Source organism: Sinocyclocheilus grahami, unplaced genomic scaffold (assembly GCF_001515645.1).
Source record: "Sinocyclocheilus grahami isolate Dianchi unplaced genomic scaffold, SAMN03320097.WGS_v1.1 scaffold257.1, whole genome shotgun sequence".
Classification (NCBI taxonomy): domain Eukaryota; kingdom Metazoa; phylum Chordata; class Actinopteri; order Cypriniformes; family Cyprinidae; genus Sinocyclocheilus; species Sinocyclocheilus grahami.
Genome location: NW_015505436.1, coordinates 1,527,315 through 1,539,228, shown reverse-complemented (window position 1 = coordinate 1,539,228; position 11,914 = coordinate 1,527,315). Strand labels below are relative to the sequence as shown.

The 11,914-nt window shown below is 34.8% G+C and overlaps 3 protein-coding genes across 3 annotated transcripts in view; 1 reads left to right on the top strand and 2 right to left on the bottom strand.

Moving 5' to 3' along the window:
* neil1 (nei-like DNA glycosylase 1) overlaps positions 1–1,718 on the bottom strand; it is a 6,370-nt gene extending 4,652 nt beyond the window's left edge. The window contains exons 1-2 of the mRNA XM_016290278.1: positions 1,654–1,718; positions 355–847 (exon numbers count right to left, since the gene is read on the bottom strand). Of these exons, the coding sequence (XP_016145764.1) occupies positions 355–812 (458 nt within the window). The 5' untranslated portion in view covers positions 813–847; positions 1,654–1,718. The remainder of the gene's footprint in view (positions 1–354; positions 848–1,653) is intronic.
* Positions 1,719–1,853: 135 nt separating this feature from the next.
* LOC107598913 (COMM domain-containing protein 4-like) lies at positions 1,854–4,896 on the bottom strand. The gene is made up of 8 exons (XM_016290354.1): positions 4,842–4,896; positions 4,537–4,608; positions 4,387–4,452; positions 4,270–4,309; positions 3,197–3,316; positions 3,038–3,118; positions 2,782–2,958; positions 1,854–2,238 (listed from the first exon to the last, which is right to left on the bottom strand). Exons 1-8 carry the CDS (start codon positions 4,842–4,844, stop codon positions 2,198–2,200), a joined length of 600 nt encoding a protein of 199 aa, XP_016145840.1. The 5' UTR covers positions 4,845–4,896; the 3' UTR covers positions 1,854–2,197.
* A 2,335-nt stretch (positions 4,897–7,231) lies between these two features.
* LOC107598890 (semaphorin-7A-like) overlaps positions 7,232–11,914 on the top strand; it is a 12,048-nt gene continuing 7,365 nt past the window's right edge. Inside the window, exons 1-7 of the mRNA XM_016290331.1 lie at positions 7,232–7,474; positions 7,672–7,805; positions 8,480–8,509; positions 8,597–8,692; positions 9,493–9,586; positions 9,702–9,812; positions 11,617–11,759. Of these exons, the coding sequence (XP_016145817.1) occupies positions 7,348–7,474; positions 7,672–7,805; positions 8,480–8,509; positions 8,597–8,692; positions 9,493–9,586; positions 9,702–9,812; positions 11,617–11,759 (735 nt within the window). The 5' untranslated portion in view covers positions 7,232–7,347. The remainder of the gene's footprint in view (positions 7,475–7,671; positions 7,806–8,479; positions 8,510–8,596; positions 8,693–9,492; positions 9,587–9,701; positions 9,813–11,616; positions 11,760–11,914) is intronic.

Sequence of the window (11,914 nt, the reverse complement as noted above, 5' to 3'; positions counted from 1 at the left end):
CAGAACAGGAGACTAATCAAATTGTACGGCACAATGTTTCTATTGAATATTTAATGTGTACAATATGATTAAGTGCGGTCACATAAGCATTTAATGCGGTCCATTGTCTCAGTAGTGCTGTGATGTATGAAGCACAGCACATGAAGAATTCACTTTGAATCAAGCAGCTTTCTGTTGGTCAGGGTGGTGAATTCAAGTCAAAATGGGCAAGATCTTAAAAGAGAGGAAACTCCCGATCTCTATTGGAATGACTTAATTTTACCAGTGAAATTGTGCTGAAAATGGTAAATATGACCGCACCTTTACAGTTGACGCATTGTGAAACGCTGTCACAATTTAATTTTTCTCTCTCACCTAAAGCTCTCGTATTCAAACATAACGCAAGGCCCTCTGTCTTTTTGCCAGGTCCCATTTGGATGCCAGCTGCCAAATCTGCGGGTGTCCTCAAAACTCAACACCCTGCGTGGGTTTTCATTAGTGTAGAACCGCAGATGGGCGTGTTTTGGAAGGTCATCTACTGAGGTGAAGCGGAAAAACCCTGACATCCCAAATCGGAAAACCACATCCATTGGCTCCTGGGACTGATGCTTGGTGACCTTGCGTTTACCGTCGTCATCATTTTTAATGGGTGTGAGAGAGAGTCTGACCTCTTTTCCTCTGGAGTGGGCTTTGATGCAGTAGGCATCGCAGCAGAATGGGACCTCAGGATTTTTATTCACTTCAGATTTCTCTACGGCTCCACTAAACACAAGCCCTTCACACAGCTTGTTGACATACAGGCTGGCCAAATGGAGCTCCGGGCCTTCTGGCATTCTTGAGCAGGAAAACAAGATAGGGCGTCAGAAACCTAAATGTGAGACAGCAAGGGTTCAGGTGTTGTTACAGAGAATCAGGAACAAAATAAGGCCTAAAGACTCTGAAAACACTGTGACAACTGATAAATAAGAGGTGCTTAACCTTTTAACCTCAGGAGGTCAAAATAAATTGTTTTCAATCTAAGTTTGAACTAAATATCTTGTGATTTTAGCAGTTTGTCTAAAAAAAAATCTAAACTAGTTTTCTTGGAATAATCTTTACATGAACATCCAAAATGAATTGACATAAATGACAGAAAAAAAGTCAAAAAGGAATACTTTTACAACAGAGTTGAACATTTAACCTGACTTTTAAACTTTAATTTAACTAACCTAACTTTTTAATTTTGAGTAACAGGACAAAATTCAGTCACCTCTACAACCTGTGTAAATATTTAGAAATATGTTATTCTGTACTTGTTTTTCCGCCATTTGTCACGATTGTATTAATTATTTTCCTAATAGGTGGAAATCCTTTAGGAACCGTAATGTGCCTCTAATGCTTTAAAATATAAAGACACACCAAAGTAAACAGTAAATAAGTGGACAATAATAGCATTCATACCTATATGAATATGTATACACTAATGAAACAAAAAACGCGTTCTCTGCTAGTTTTCAGGAAATCTTTCCCTCACGCTGAACGATGCTCTTGTTATGAAGGTGTGCTGTTAGTGCTAAGCAACTTGTACATGCATATGTTGCTACATGCAAAGTTTATGAATTGTCGCATAGCTGTGTGCTCAAAAACAGAAAGTCGATGATTATATTAATTGAAGCGAATCGTGCACCAACCTACCTTTGCTCCTCAAGCTTGTTATATAATCAGGGAAACTCGCGCGGTATATGCTAACGTTACGGTTTATGAAACGGACACGGGAGGATCATGGGAGTTGTAGTTTATTTTTAGAATTTTTTTGTTTTTCTTCGGAACATAGACTGTAAAAAAAAATTCGTTATTCTCTCCTTAAAAAAAATTAAACAATAAAAATACACATGACATTAACAGACAAATACACAATAAATACATGAGGTGAGATAAATCACTAAGGGCTGTTGTTGATCAGTGTTATCCAGAGAATCAAGCGACAAATTAAGTTTCCTAGTGACATTTGGTCCAAAAACATTTAATAAAAATGATCAATCTGATTTAGACGCTCTTTAAAGTTGGTGCTCAATTTGAGCAACATTAGTCAACATTTGACTAATCAGGACATGAAAAGCTATACAAAATACATTACGTTAGAAAAACAATGTTCTTTTCTTTCTCAGAAGCACAGTTTAAATACACAGACAGATTCTGTGCACATTTCAGCAATATTATTCAGCAAATGCTGACTGCTTCACTGTAGTGCATTCATCATAGTCTGTGCTTGTTTGAGTTCTGGAAAAGAAAAACAAGGACATTTACAATAACTGCATAATATAATATACACTTAAAAATATTTCAGTCTAAATTAAAGATTTATGCATTTGAATTGCGTAACATTTCCATCCAAACAAGCAGCTTTCAGGTCACAAGATGTTAACTGATGGACTGGAGTCGTGTTGATTAATTATGGATTATCGTGATTTTTTTTTTTTAATCAGCTGTTTGGACTCATTCTGACGGCACCCATTCACTGCAGAGGATCCATTGGTAAACGAGTGATGCAATTCTAAATTTCTCCAAATCTGATCCGATAATCAAACAAACTCATCTACATCTTGGACGGCCTGAGAGTGAGTACATTTTCTGCTCACTTTCATTTTTTTAGTCAACTATTTCTTTACAACACATTCCATTTATTAGTACTATTACAGAACTATTACCAGTTTCATGTGTGTATGACTGATAAATATGCATCGCATTGCATTTATTACTTTAAAGCGAAAGGATGGAAATGTTATATGCAATTCAAATGCATAAACCGTACTGATCAGTCACCTGTTAGCAGTACTCTGAACTTGTCCGCAGTGATGGAGACAGTGGTGGTCTGTGTGGAGTCTGTCTCGGGGTCCTGAGCCTGAAGTCTGAGCTGGACTGTGGGTTCATTCACTTGCTTCAGTTCACTGGAGCTCAGGGTGTAATCGACCCGCCAGTTCACTGCTTCCAGACCACCCACTGACACATGACATGCATCAGGATATAAATGATCTGGACTGTATTTCTATTTTTTCTTCTGTTTTTTGGAAATACTTACAGCGCAGGCTGCTCTCCCTCAGCTTTTCCTGTAGAGCGATGTGTTTATCCTCATATGATTTACACAAGCCGGTGGTGTGCTCTATAAGTGGACATGTAAATGTGTTGAGTTTTACGTATAACTTTGAAAAAGTTGATAAAGCAGATATCCTATCCTTACCTTTAGGCAGGCCAAGCTGCTGTAGTTCACTGGAAAGAGATTCACTGTCCACGTCATGCTTAGCAGCACTGGACAGAATGAAACTCAGCACTGCTATACTGGCTTTAGCGTCTCCACTTTCTGGGAAAAAATTAAATAAAAACAGACAGACAAATTAGCAAGAGCTATGGCATTAAATATAAACAGATAAGGCATTCATGTAGGTTGCATAAAATATCAGCACCATTGTCATTTATCAGCCAATATTAAATAAGTTACAATAATTATCAGTAAATATTAATTCATACATTTAAAAAAAAGGCATATAATTGATATTTCATTGTGCTGCTCATTTCTTCAGTTTTTACATTTATAGATTACCTTTGACGTTATGTAAAGTTCACTTACAATTCATTTTTAAAAACACTAATAATTTACATTGTTAAATGTATCTTTAGCAAATCTCAAATATTAATTTTCCATAGATTATACGTTATAATGTTGTGAAGCCTAAATTCACTTGTAGGCTATAGTTTAAAACTATCATTTATTTATTTGTCATATCAGCATCAAATCATTCGTGGCAAACTCAAGAATAATACGATTTAAAATGGTCTTAATAACAATACTTAAATGAATTTTATAAAATAAATGGAATATTATTTGTACAAACAAAATAATAACAAATATTTAAATAAAAATAACAATCATATACAATCTTTCAAAATTATATTTGATCAAAATACTAATATTTCCCCAGGATAAAATTTCTTTTAAAAATGTCTATTAATATACTTTCGGAGTATAAATGTTTCCTAGAATCATTTAAAGCAGGACACTCTGCTAAAACGTTTAAGCATTTAAAACTACTCATTTTAGTTTTTATATTTGGCCTTATATTTAATATTACATTATTTAATATTTAATATACATTATACAATTTTAATATCAGCCATAACGTGGGGGGGGAATTTTTAAAGCGATCAGTACTGGCCAGAATTATATTAAGAACACCTAACTTGATTTATAATCATTTTCATTTCACACTTTACTATTACTGAGATCACATGACACAAAAACCGGTTTCTACTCACCAAACTTTGCATCTGAGGTTAGTTTCGAAACTTTGTCATACTGAAAACATATAATTATAGAGTAGTAGTTAGAGGAATATCTATTTAGTAGACATTCTAACACGACTGCTGTCTTACATCGATGCCTTCATCAAGCAGATCTTTAATGACTTGCACACACAGAAGCTTCATCTTGACGCTCGACTGTGAAGAACAGCAATCAAGAGAATCACTTATAGTCAGTTTTGTGCAGACGCAAAACAGAACACCTATTAACGTTAGACTTACTATTCTAGCTAAGGTGCTCATTTCTGCAAGGACCCAGTCTGGGCAGTCCAGATCTCCACAAAATCGGAACCTCTGAAATAAAAGAATGCAGCAAAATGAGTTTATTAAGAATGTTTACGTCTATTGCTTAGCCTTTACGACGTAGCCTACTCTAAACGATTAAAGTTAGCGTTCGCTATACATACAAAATAAAATAAATAACTATCCACTAATCACAGCGGACACATATTATAACTGTAATGGCTTCAAATATGAAACTAGAATAAACAGAGCTATCGTTCAATAAGAAATAAGATAAATAATACCATTTTGACATATATTCAGTCAGTCAGTCAGCTGATCTTCTTCTTCTTCTTCTTCTTCTTCTTCTTCTTCTTCTTCTGGTAAGTAACGGTGGCAAGCCAGCTTTACCGTTCAGTTTCGCCATCTACTGGACTATACTGATATATAGTATATATAGGATATATATATATATATATAGAGAGAGAGAGACTGAATTTACCTATATACGTTGTTCCTTTAAAGATAAACAGTAACTCATATATTGCATACATATATATATATATATTTACAACATTTTTGCAAAGAAAACAAACGTCTTCGGAGCATATGCGCACGACGCAGATGCCAAACATGCGCTACATTTATATTATTAGGTCTTCACAAAAATCGGACTAAAATCGTACGATTTTAAGTCGCACTAAAGTCATCTTTTGAAAAGACAAATTACTGTAAATCGAAAGTTTAAACTACACGTAAACGCACAACGCACGTGCAAATTATTAACGGTGAATATTTGGGAAATTAGCACATGGTAGTCTCTAGCACATTGGAATTATTAGAAGGATCATGTGACACTGAAGACTGACGTAATGGTGCTGAACATTCAAGAAATTGATTTATTGTATTTGAAAATATATTTAAATAGAAAATATTTTATTTTAAATAGAACATTTATATTTTATATGAAATGTTTTGTATTAAATATTTAACATTATAAATAATATTTTTAATAGAAAATTATTTTAAATTGTAGTCATATTTTACAATATTACAGTTTTTTACTGAAATGCAGTCAAAAATGCAATAAATATTTAAAGGGGTGGTTCATTGTGATTTCACTTTTTTAATTAGTTATTTAGTGTGTAATGTTGCTGTTACGAAGCAAAGTTATGAAGCTGAAAGTCTTTTAAAATTCTGGCAGTTTAATGCCTACAAAAATGGCTGGTAGGGACTACAACGAGTTACTTCCTGGGTTTGTGACATCACAAACCCAGATAAACCCCGCCCTCGGGAAAAGGCAGCAAAGGGGGCGAGGCCATGCTGCACTGCTTTAGAGAAGAGGAAGAGAAAACTAGAGGTGCACATAAAAAACTATTTATATATGAACCGCGATTCTGTCTTCTAACGATTCTAATGGATTCACAAGTTTCAAAATCAATGTTCTAAAGCAGCGGTTCTTAATACTGTTCCTCGCGTTCCCCTGCTCTGCATCTCTCTCTCTCATTCAGCTCAGCTTCGACAATGAACTGTTCCAATTATACACTTGTTTTCACATAGCTATGACATGCGCGAGTGCAGTTGCCGTACTGTATTAAAGCTTTAATCAGGATAAAACAGTATATTAAAAGCTAATATAAGCAGTAGCATTTACAACAGCATATCTAAAAGTATGAAACATTTCATAAGGTTTGCCTTCAAATGTTCAAAATGTTGGCTTAATGTTGCAAATGTGTAATTTATATGAAATAGTCAAATTGTATTATTCTTTGACATTTTGTAATGAAGGAGCTCACTATAATCAAACACATGAAACTAGCTGTAAAATGGATACATGCCAATAGACACGTGTTCAGGGGCCCTGTGAAAGAGCCTCTTTTCCTCAGAATGGAAGAGGATGACAAGGAAAAGGCCCTCCAAAATCTCATCAAAGATGTGGAAGACTGCAGAGACCCATTCACATTAAATTTTTCATTCAGGGAAGACATGGAGATTTTTTTTAGTTGAATGCCATGAAAAAAATGGGATTAAAATTGAATTCTTCTTTTGAAGAGTGAAAAGTATAAGACTTTCAAAAGCTTTTTTCATTCAGGGAAGACATGGAGATTTTTTTTTTTTAGTTGAGTTGAATGCCATGAAAAAATGGGATTAAAATTGAATTCTTCTTTTGAAGAGTGAAAAGTATAAGACTTTCAAAAGCTTTTCTTTTTTTATATTACAATTACATTTCTAAATTGTAATTTTAGTTCTATTTTTGGTTGTTGAATTATTATTTTTTTTATTAGAATGTTGCACTTTTTCCATGTTCAATTTGAATTTTAAAATAAAAAGTATTCTTGACATCAAAGGTCCATTCTCTGTCTTTAAGTATTTGTTACAAAACAAACATGACCTAAACATCTCATTATAACCTACAGTCAAAAAAATGTTACGGTTTACTAGATTGATCAAAATTAATATCAATTTAAAAAATAAAATGTTTTTTTAATATAATTTTTTAGTATTTTGTGTATTATTATTATTAAATATTGTAAATCCTATCAAAATTCTTGGGATAGCTCATATTACATCTAACAAAAGAAAATTGCACTACAAAACTGCGACAGATCCACCGTTGACCATATATGGTTCGCCTTACTTCCGGCCTGGATCGTGTGGTCTGAGACGTGCGGGCTGCGGGCTGCAGCTGGATGTATCCCGGTGGAGTTGCTGGTACGCTACAAGGCGTTCACGATCCCGACTCTCTTCGTTTGAAACTGTTGGAGATGAGATGTGTTTTTTTTACTCTGAGCGAATAGATTGTGTAGGACCATGATCCTAAAACGGCGATATTTCTCTGTCCACATCAAGGGAAATTTGGCGTATGCTTTGCTTGTCCATGGAGTTTGCTTTCATTGCGTGTTTTGCTCTTATAATCCCAGATTAACTCTAAAGCAAGGTAAGATAAAAACAGCCTACATCTTTCCTCTGTAATCAGACTAATTATTTACACACACGTAGTCTATTCAGAAATGCACTTATACAGTAGACTTGAATTGTTTTACGTAATCAAATGAGACAATATCTAAACATATTATGTCTTACTAGAGAATGTAACTATACCCAGATACCCAGATTTGTTTATTTCCCCCCCAGATGATGCTCCTCTTTTATACAACAGAAATTATAGTCATACAGCCTTATTCCATCAGGAAGGATCAAAAAGTCTGATTGTAGGAGGAATAAATCATGTTCTACATTTTGATGTAGACAGTCGTCAGCTTGTGGAGGTACTAAACTGGAACTGGTCATTAGACATTTTACAATGTATTTATAATTACTGTCGAATTGTGATATTTTTGTTGAAATTATTTATTCAAATAATTGTACATTTATAAAGATTAAAAAATATATACATTACATTTATATAGAATAATTTTATTATAAAAAATAAAGTTGGAATATAAAGCACGGTTGCATATCATAAGTTGAAGTAACTCAACATTGACCAAAGGGATATTCTAACCATGGTTAAATTTAGAGTTCTGACTTTTGGCTGTGGTTGTGACAGTAAGTCTTGCCTACGTTAAATTATATATTGTGGATAGATTTCAGTAACTAGGCAATGACGCACACAGACAGCTGTGTCCATATTTAATGTGTCAGCTTGAATGAAAAGGCCTGTTTCAGGTGTTCATGAAAGATTTATTTCCACAAACAACAAATCCAATCTGTTGCTATGGTTGCAATAAATAATTGAAATGTTATTTGTGTGATTGATTAGTGAAAAAATAATCCCCATGGTTGCTTTATACACATTTTGGTATGTATTTGTGTACGCATAGTCTCATCTCTTGAATTTAAAATACTTTTACATCCATTTTGAGATTTAGTTCAGTAGATTTTGTGACCAAGATCATAATAAAATATTTAAATTTTTTATCAAATGTTTTTTTTTCTTTAGAACTTTACTCTGAATCCAAGATGTGGTGAGGTGAGTTTTATAATTCTGTTGAAAAAAGAAAGAACAAATTGAGTTTTGTAGTTTGACAGTCTTACTGATATTGCTTCATCTATACAGGGCTCCTGTGAAAATGTAGTGACAGTAATTGAAAGATTTGAAGACTACACATTTGTATGTGGGACGAATGGAGAACAGCCACTGTGTTGGAAACTGGTAAGAAATAAATATACAGAGCAACATTTTTGGCATGGTCTCTGCTACACATTTAGAATCGCAGAACTGCTAAATGTTGCCTTGTGGCTTAGTAAGAGAATGCTGAGAAAAAAGCGTAGCTCTCTATTTGAAAAAAATCAAAATATGGGTAAAACACCTGAGAAAAATCAATACAGAAAATTCTCAAAAATTTGCATTTTCTCAAAACAAATTAAAACACAGCAAACCGTTTTTATACATGCTTAGACTATATGCAATCATGTTTCGGACCTCGCATTTGCCGACTTTACAAGTTGCAGATGTGTGGTCTCATTGTAAATTTGATGTAAGTTTAGAATAAAATTTAGTCATAAATAGTCATTTATGTGTGACGATTCACATTTGTATGCAGAAATATGTGAATGAGAACCAATGTCTTATTAGTTGACGCTGGATGGCAAGCCAATTTGGCTTTTAATCATTCCTAGGATATGAATTTTGTATAATAGTTTGATTTTCAGTTTTATCAAAACATCTTTTTTGATATTAAAAACCCTTTTTGATATCAGTAATTACATCTCCTATAGTAAAACAGGAATTCTTAATTTAAACAATTGCATAATTACCCAAAGATATACAAATTATTGATAGCAAAAAAATCAGTTTGAGCTAGTCAAAAATGTTTATTCTTGTGCTCTGTAAATGCATTTTGTAGTCTAGAATATCTAATCTATATTATCTAGAATTCATATCCTACAAATTAATAAATGTTCAAATGGCTTGCCATATTTCTGATATCTAATAATGTCTCTTTCCGGAAGTTTCCCAGAGAAAGCAATCATTCCACAGAGGTTGTAGACGGCACGGGAATCTCACCTCATACAAGTTCACAAAACTCCTTGTCGCTGGTGGCAGGTATGTGGGAGCACAAGCAGCTTAATGATTTGATCTGCTTAGGCTTTGTGAATGAGCTGAAGGATTGTAGTTGCTTATTTAGCGTAACACCAAGGCTTTCTTTGGTTATATACAGATGGAGATCTCTATGCGGCAGCTCCTCTATACAGTGATGGAACCCTGCTGCAGTTTCGCAGGAAAGCTGGAAAACGAACCAGCGTATGGATGTATGATCAATGGGTCTCAGGTTGGTTGAATCACACAATTTTCACTAAAATTACTAGAAGAAAACTTGTTTAATTTATATATATGAATACTTATTTTATGTATAAATATTTTTTTCTAATCGAGAACATCTCCAAATATCCCCAAAGATAAGATTTAAAGGGATAGTTCACCCAAAAATGAAAATTACCCCATGATTTACTCACCCTCAAGCCATCCTAGGTGTATATGACGTTCTTCTTTCAGACGAATACAATCAGAGTTATATAAAAAAAATGTCCTGGCTCGTCCAAATGCTTTATAATGGCAGTGAATGGCTTTTATAATGCAAAATAAAGTGCATCCATCCATCATAAAAAGTGCTCCACATGGCTCTGGGGGTTATTAAAGGCCTTCTGAAGTGAAGCGATGCGTTTGTGTAAGAATAATATTAAAATTTAAAACTTTATAAATGGTAATCTCTAGCTTCCGCTAACTGTCGTACGTGCGTTCACGAGAGAGTGACGTTCCAGCGGATGAAGTATGCGTAGCGTAACCATGGAGAATATGCTAATCTCGTGAGAACAAAGTGTTGCTTGCAGCAAAGGGAAACCAGTCTCCTCTTGGTTTATATTGAAATCCTCCAACATTTGTATTTACAAATCCTCGTTTTGTACTTCTAATTCATGACTGGTGTCTTGTTTTTCTCTCTTCTGAGCTTCTGTGTTGCCACTTCTCATTGGAGTTTACGCCTACATCCTGCATCATCCGCTGGAAAGTCTCTCTCTCGTGAACAAAGTATGACAGTTAGCAGAAGCTAGAGATTACGGTTCATAAAGTTTTAAACATGAATATTTTTTTTACACAAATGCATTGATTCACTTCAGAAGGCCTTAAGTGTGGAGCACTTTTTATGAAGGATGGATGCACTTTATTGGACTTCAAAATCTCAACAGCCATTCACTCCCATTATAAAGCGTGGAAGAGCCAGGATATTTTTTTATATAACTCTGACTGATTTAGTCTGAAATAAGAAAGTCATATACACCTAGGATGGCTTGAGAGTGAGTAAATCATGGGACAATTTTCATTTTTGGGTGAACTTCGCCTTTAAATGACCAGTTGACACAAAAATGAAAATTTGGTCATCATTAAGTTTTTCCAAACCTGTATTCCCAAACCCAGTTTCTTTCTTCTGCTGAATATAAGAATCTAAATTTGGGTAGCCAAACAATTGCGGGTCCCCATTGACTTCCATAGTATGGAAAATATACTATGGCTGTCAGAGACTGTTTGGATACCAACATTCTTCAAGATAACTTCTTTTGTGTTCAACAGAAGAAAGAAACTCATACAGGTTTGGAACAAATTGAGAGTAAGTAAATGATGACCAGTTTTTCATTTTGGGTGAATTATCACCCAGATCTTGCTCTGCTTAATCAACATCTTGCCTCTAATGCTCTAATTATAGTTAATAGTAAACTCACTTTAGTGACTGTAAAGTATGTTTGTGGACAAAGTGGGATGAGCAAGCAAGTTGCTCAGCTGCTGACCAGTCAGCATTTTGCCTCTCCCAAGCTGCAGCTATGAAAATACAGCCTAGTCCTTGTTTCTCTCATAAATCAAGCTTCTCATTTGAAGATAAAGTTGAGTTTCAGTGATATGAGTAAAAATGTGTAATGAGTAAGGACATAATTCATGACTCATTCATACTCTCCCCCCCCCCCCCCCCCCAAACCCCCCTTTTTTGTTACCTTGTCTTTTCATTGCTCAGTTTTTATTTACATGCCTGAAATATGCTCAGATATCCCGACCCCCTCCCCCTCCCCCCCCCCCCCCCCCCACAGAACCCACTTTTATTTCCAGTTTTCTGGCCCAGCGTAAGAATGCCCCCTTGAATGAGAAGCTATACGTCTTATTCCGTGAGAAAAACTCAGACACGAGTCCAGAAGCTGATCCTTGGATATCCAGAGTGGCCAGAGTGTGTAAGGTATGTTTCTCACTTGCGTATGAAAGATGTGACGGTTCTTTGTGAGGCTTCCTACACGAACTCACCAAATCTGAGAACCATTGTTGTGGAAAAGTGACCTTCAACACTGATTTTATCATCCTACACATTACAAGGAAGATGAATGGATCTGTCTT

What these genes read in the sequence shown, in the direction of transcription:
- LOC107598913 (XM_016290354.1), bottom strand. An exon ending in TGAGCACCTTAGCTAGAATA is followed by an intron (nt 4,453 to 4,536) that starts GTAAGTCTAACG and finishes TGTTCTTCACAG; the next exon opens with TCGAGCGTCAAGATGAAGCT. An exon ending in GAGGGAGAGCAGCCTGCGCT is followed by an intron (nt 2,959 to 3,037) that starts GTAAGTATTTCC and finishes GTCATGTGTCAG; the next exon opens with TGGGTGGTCTGGAAGCAGTG.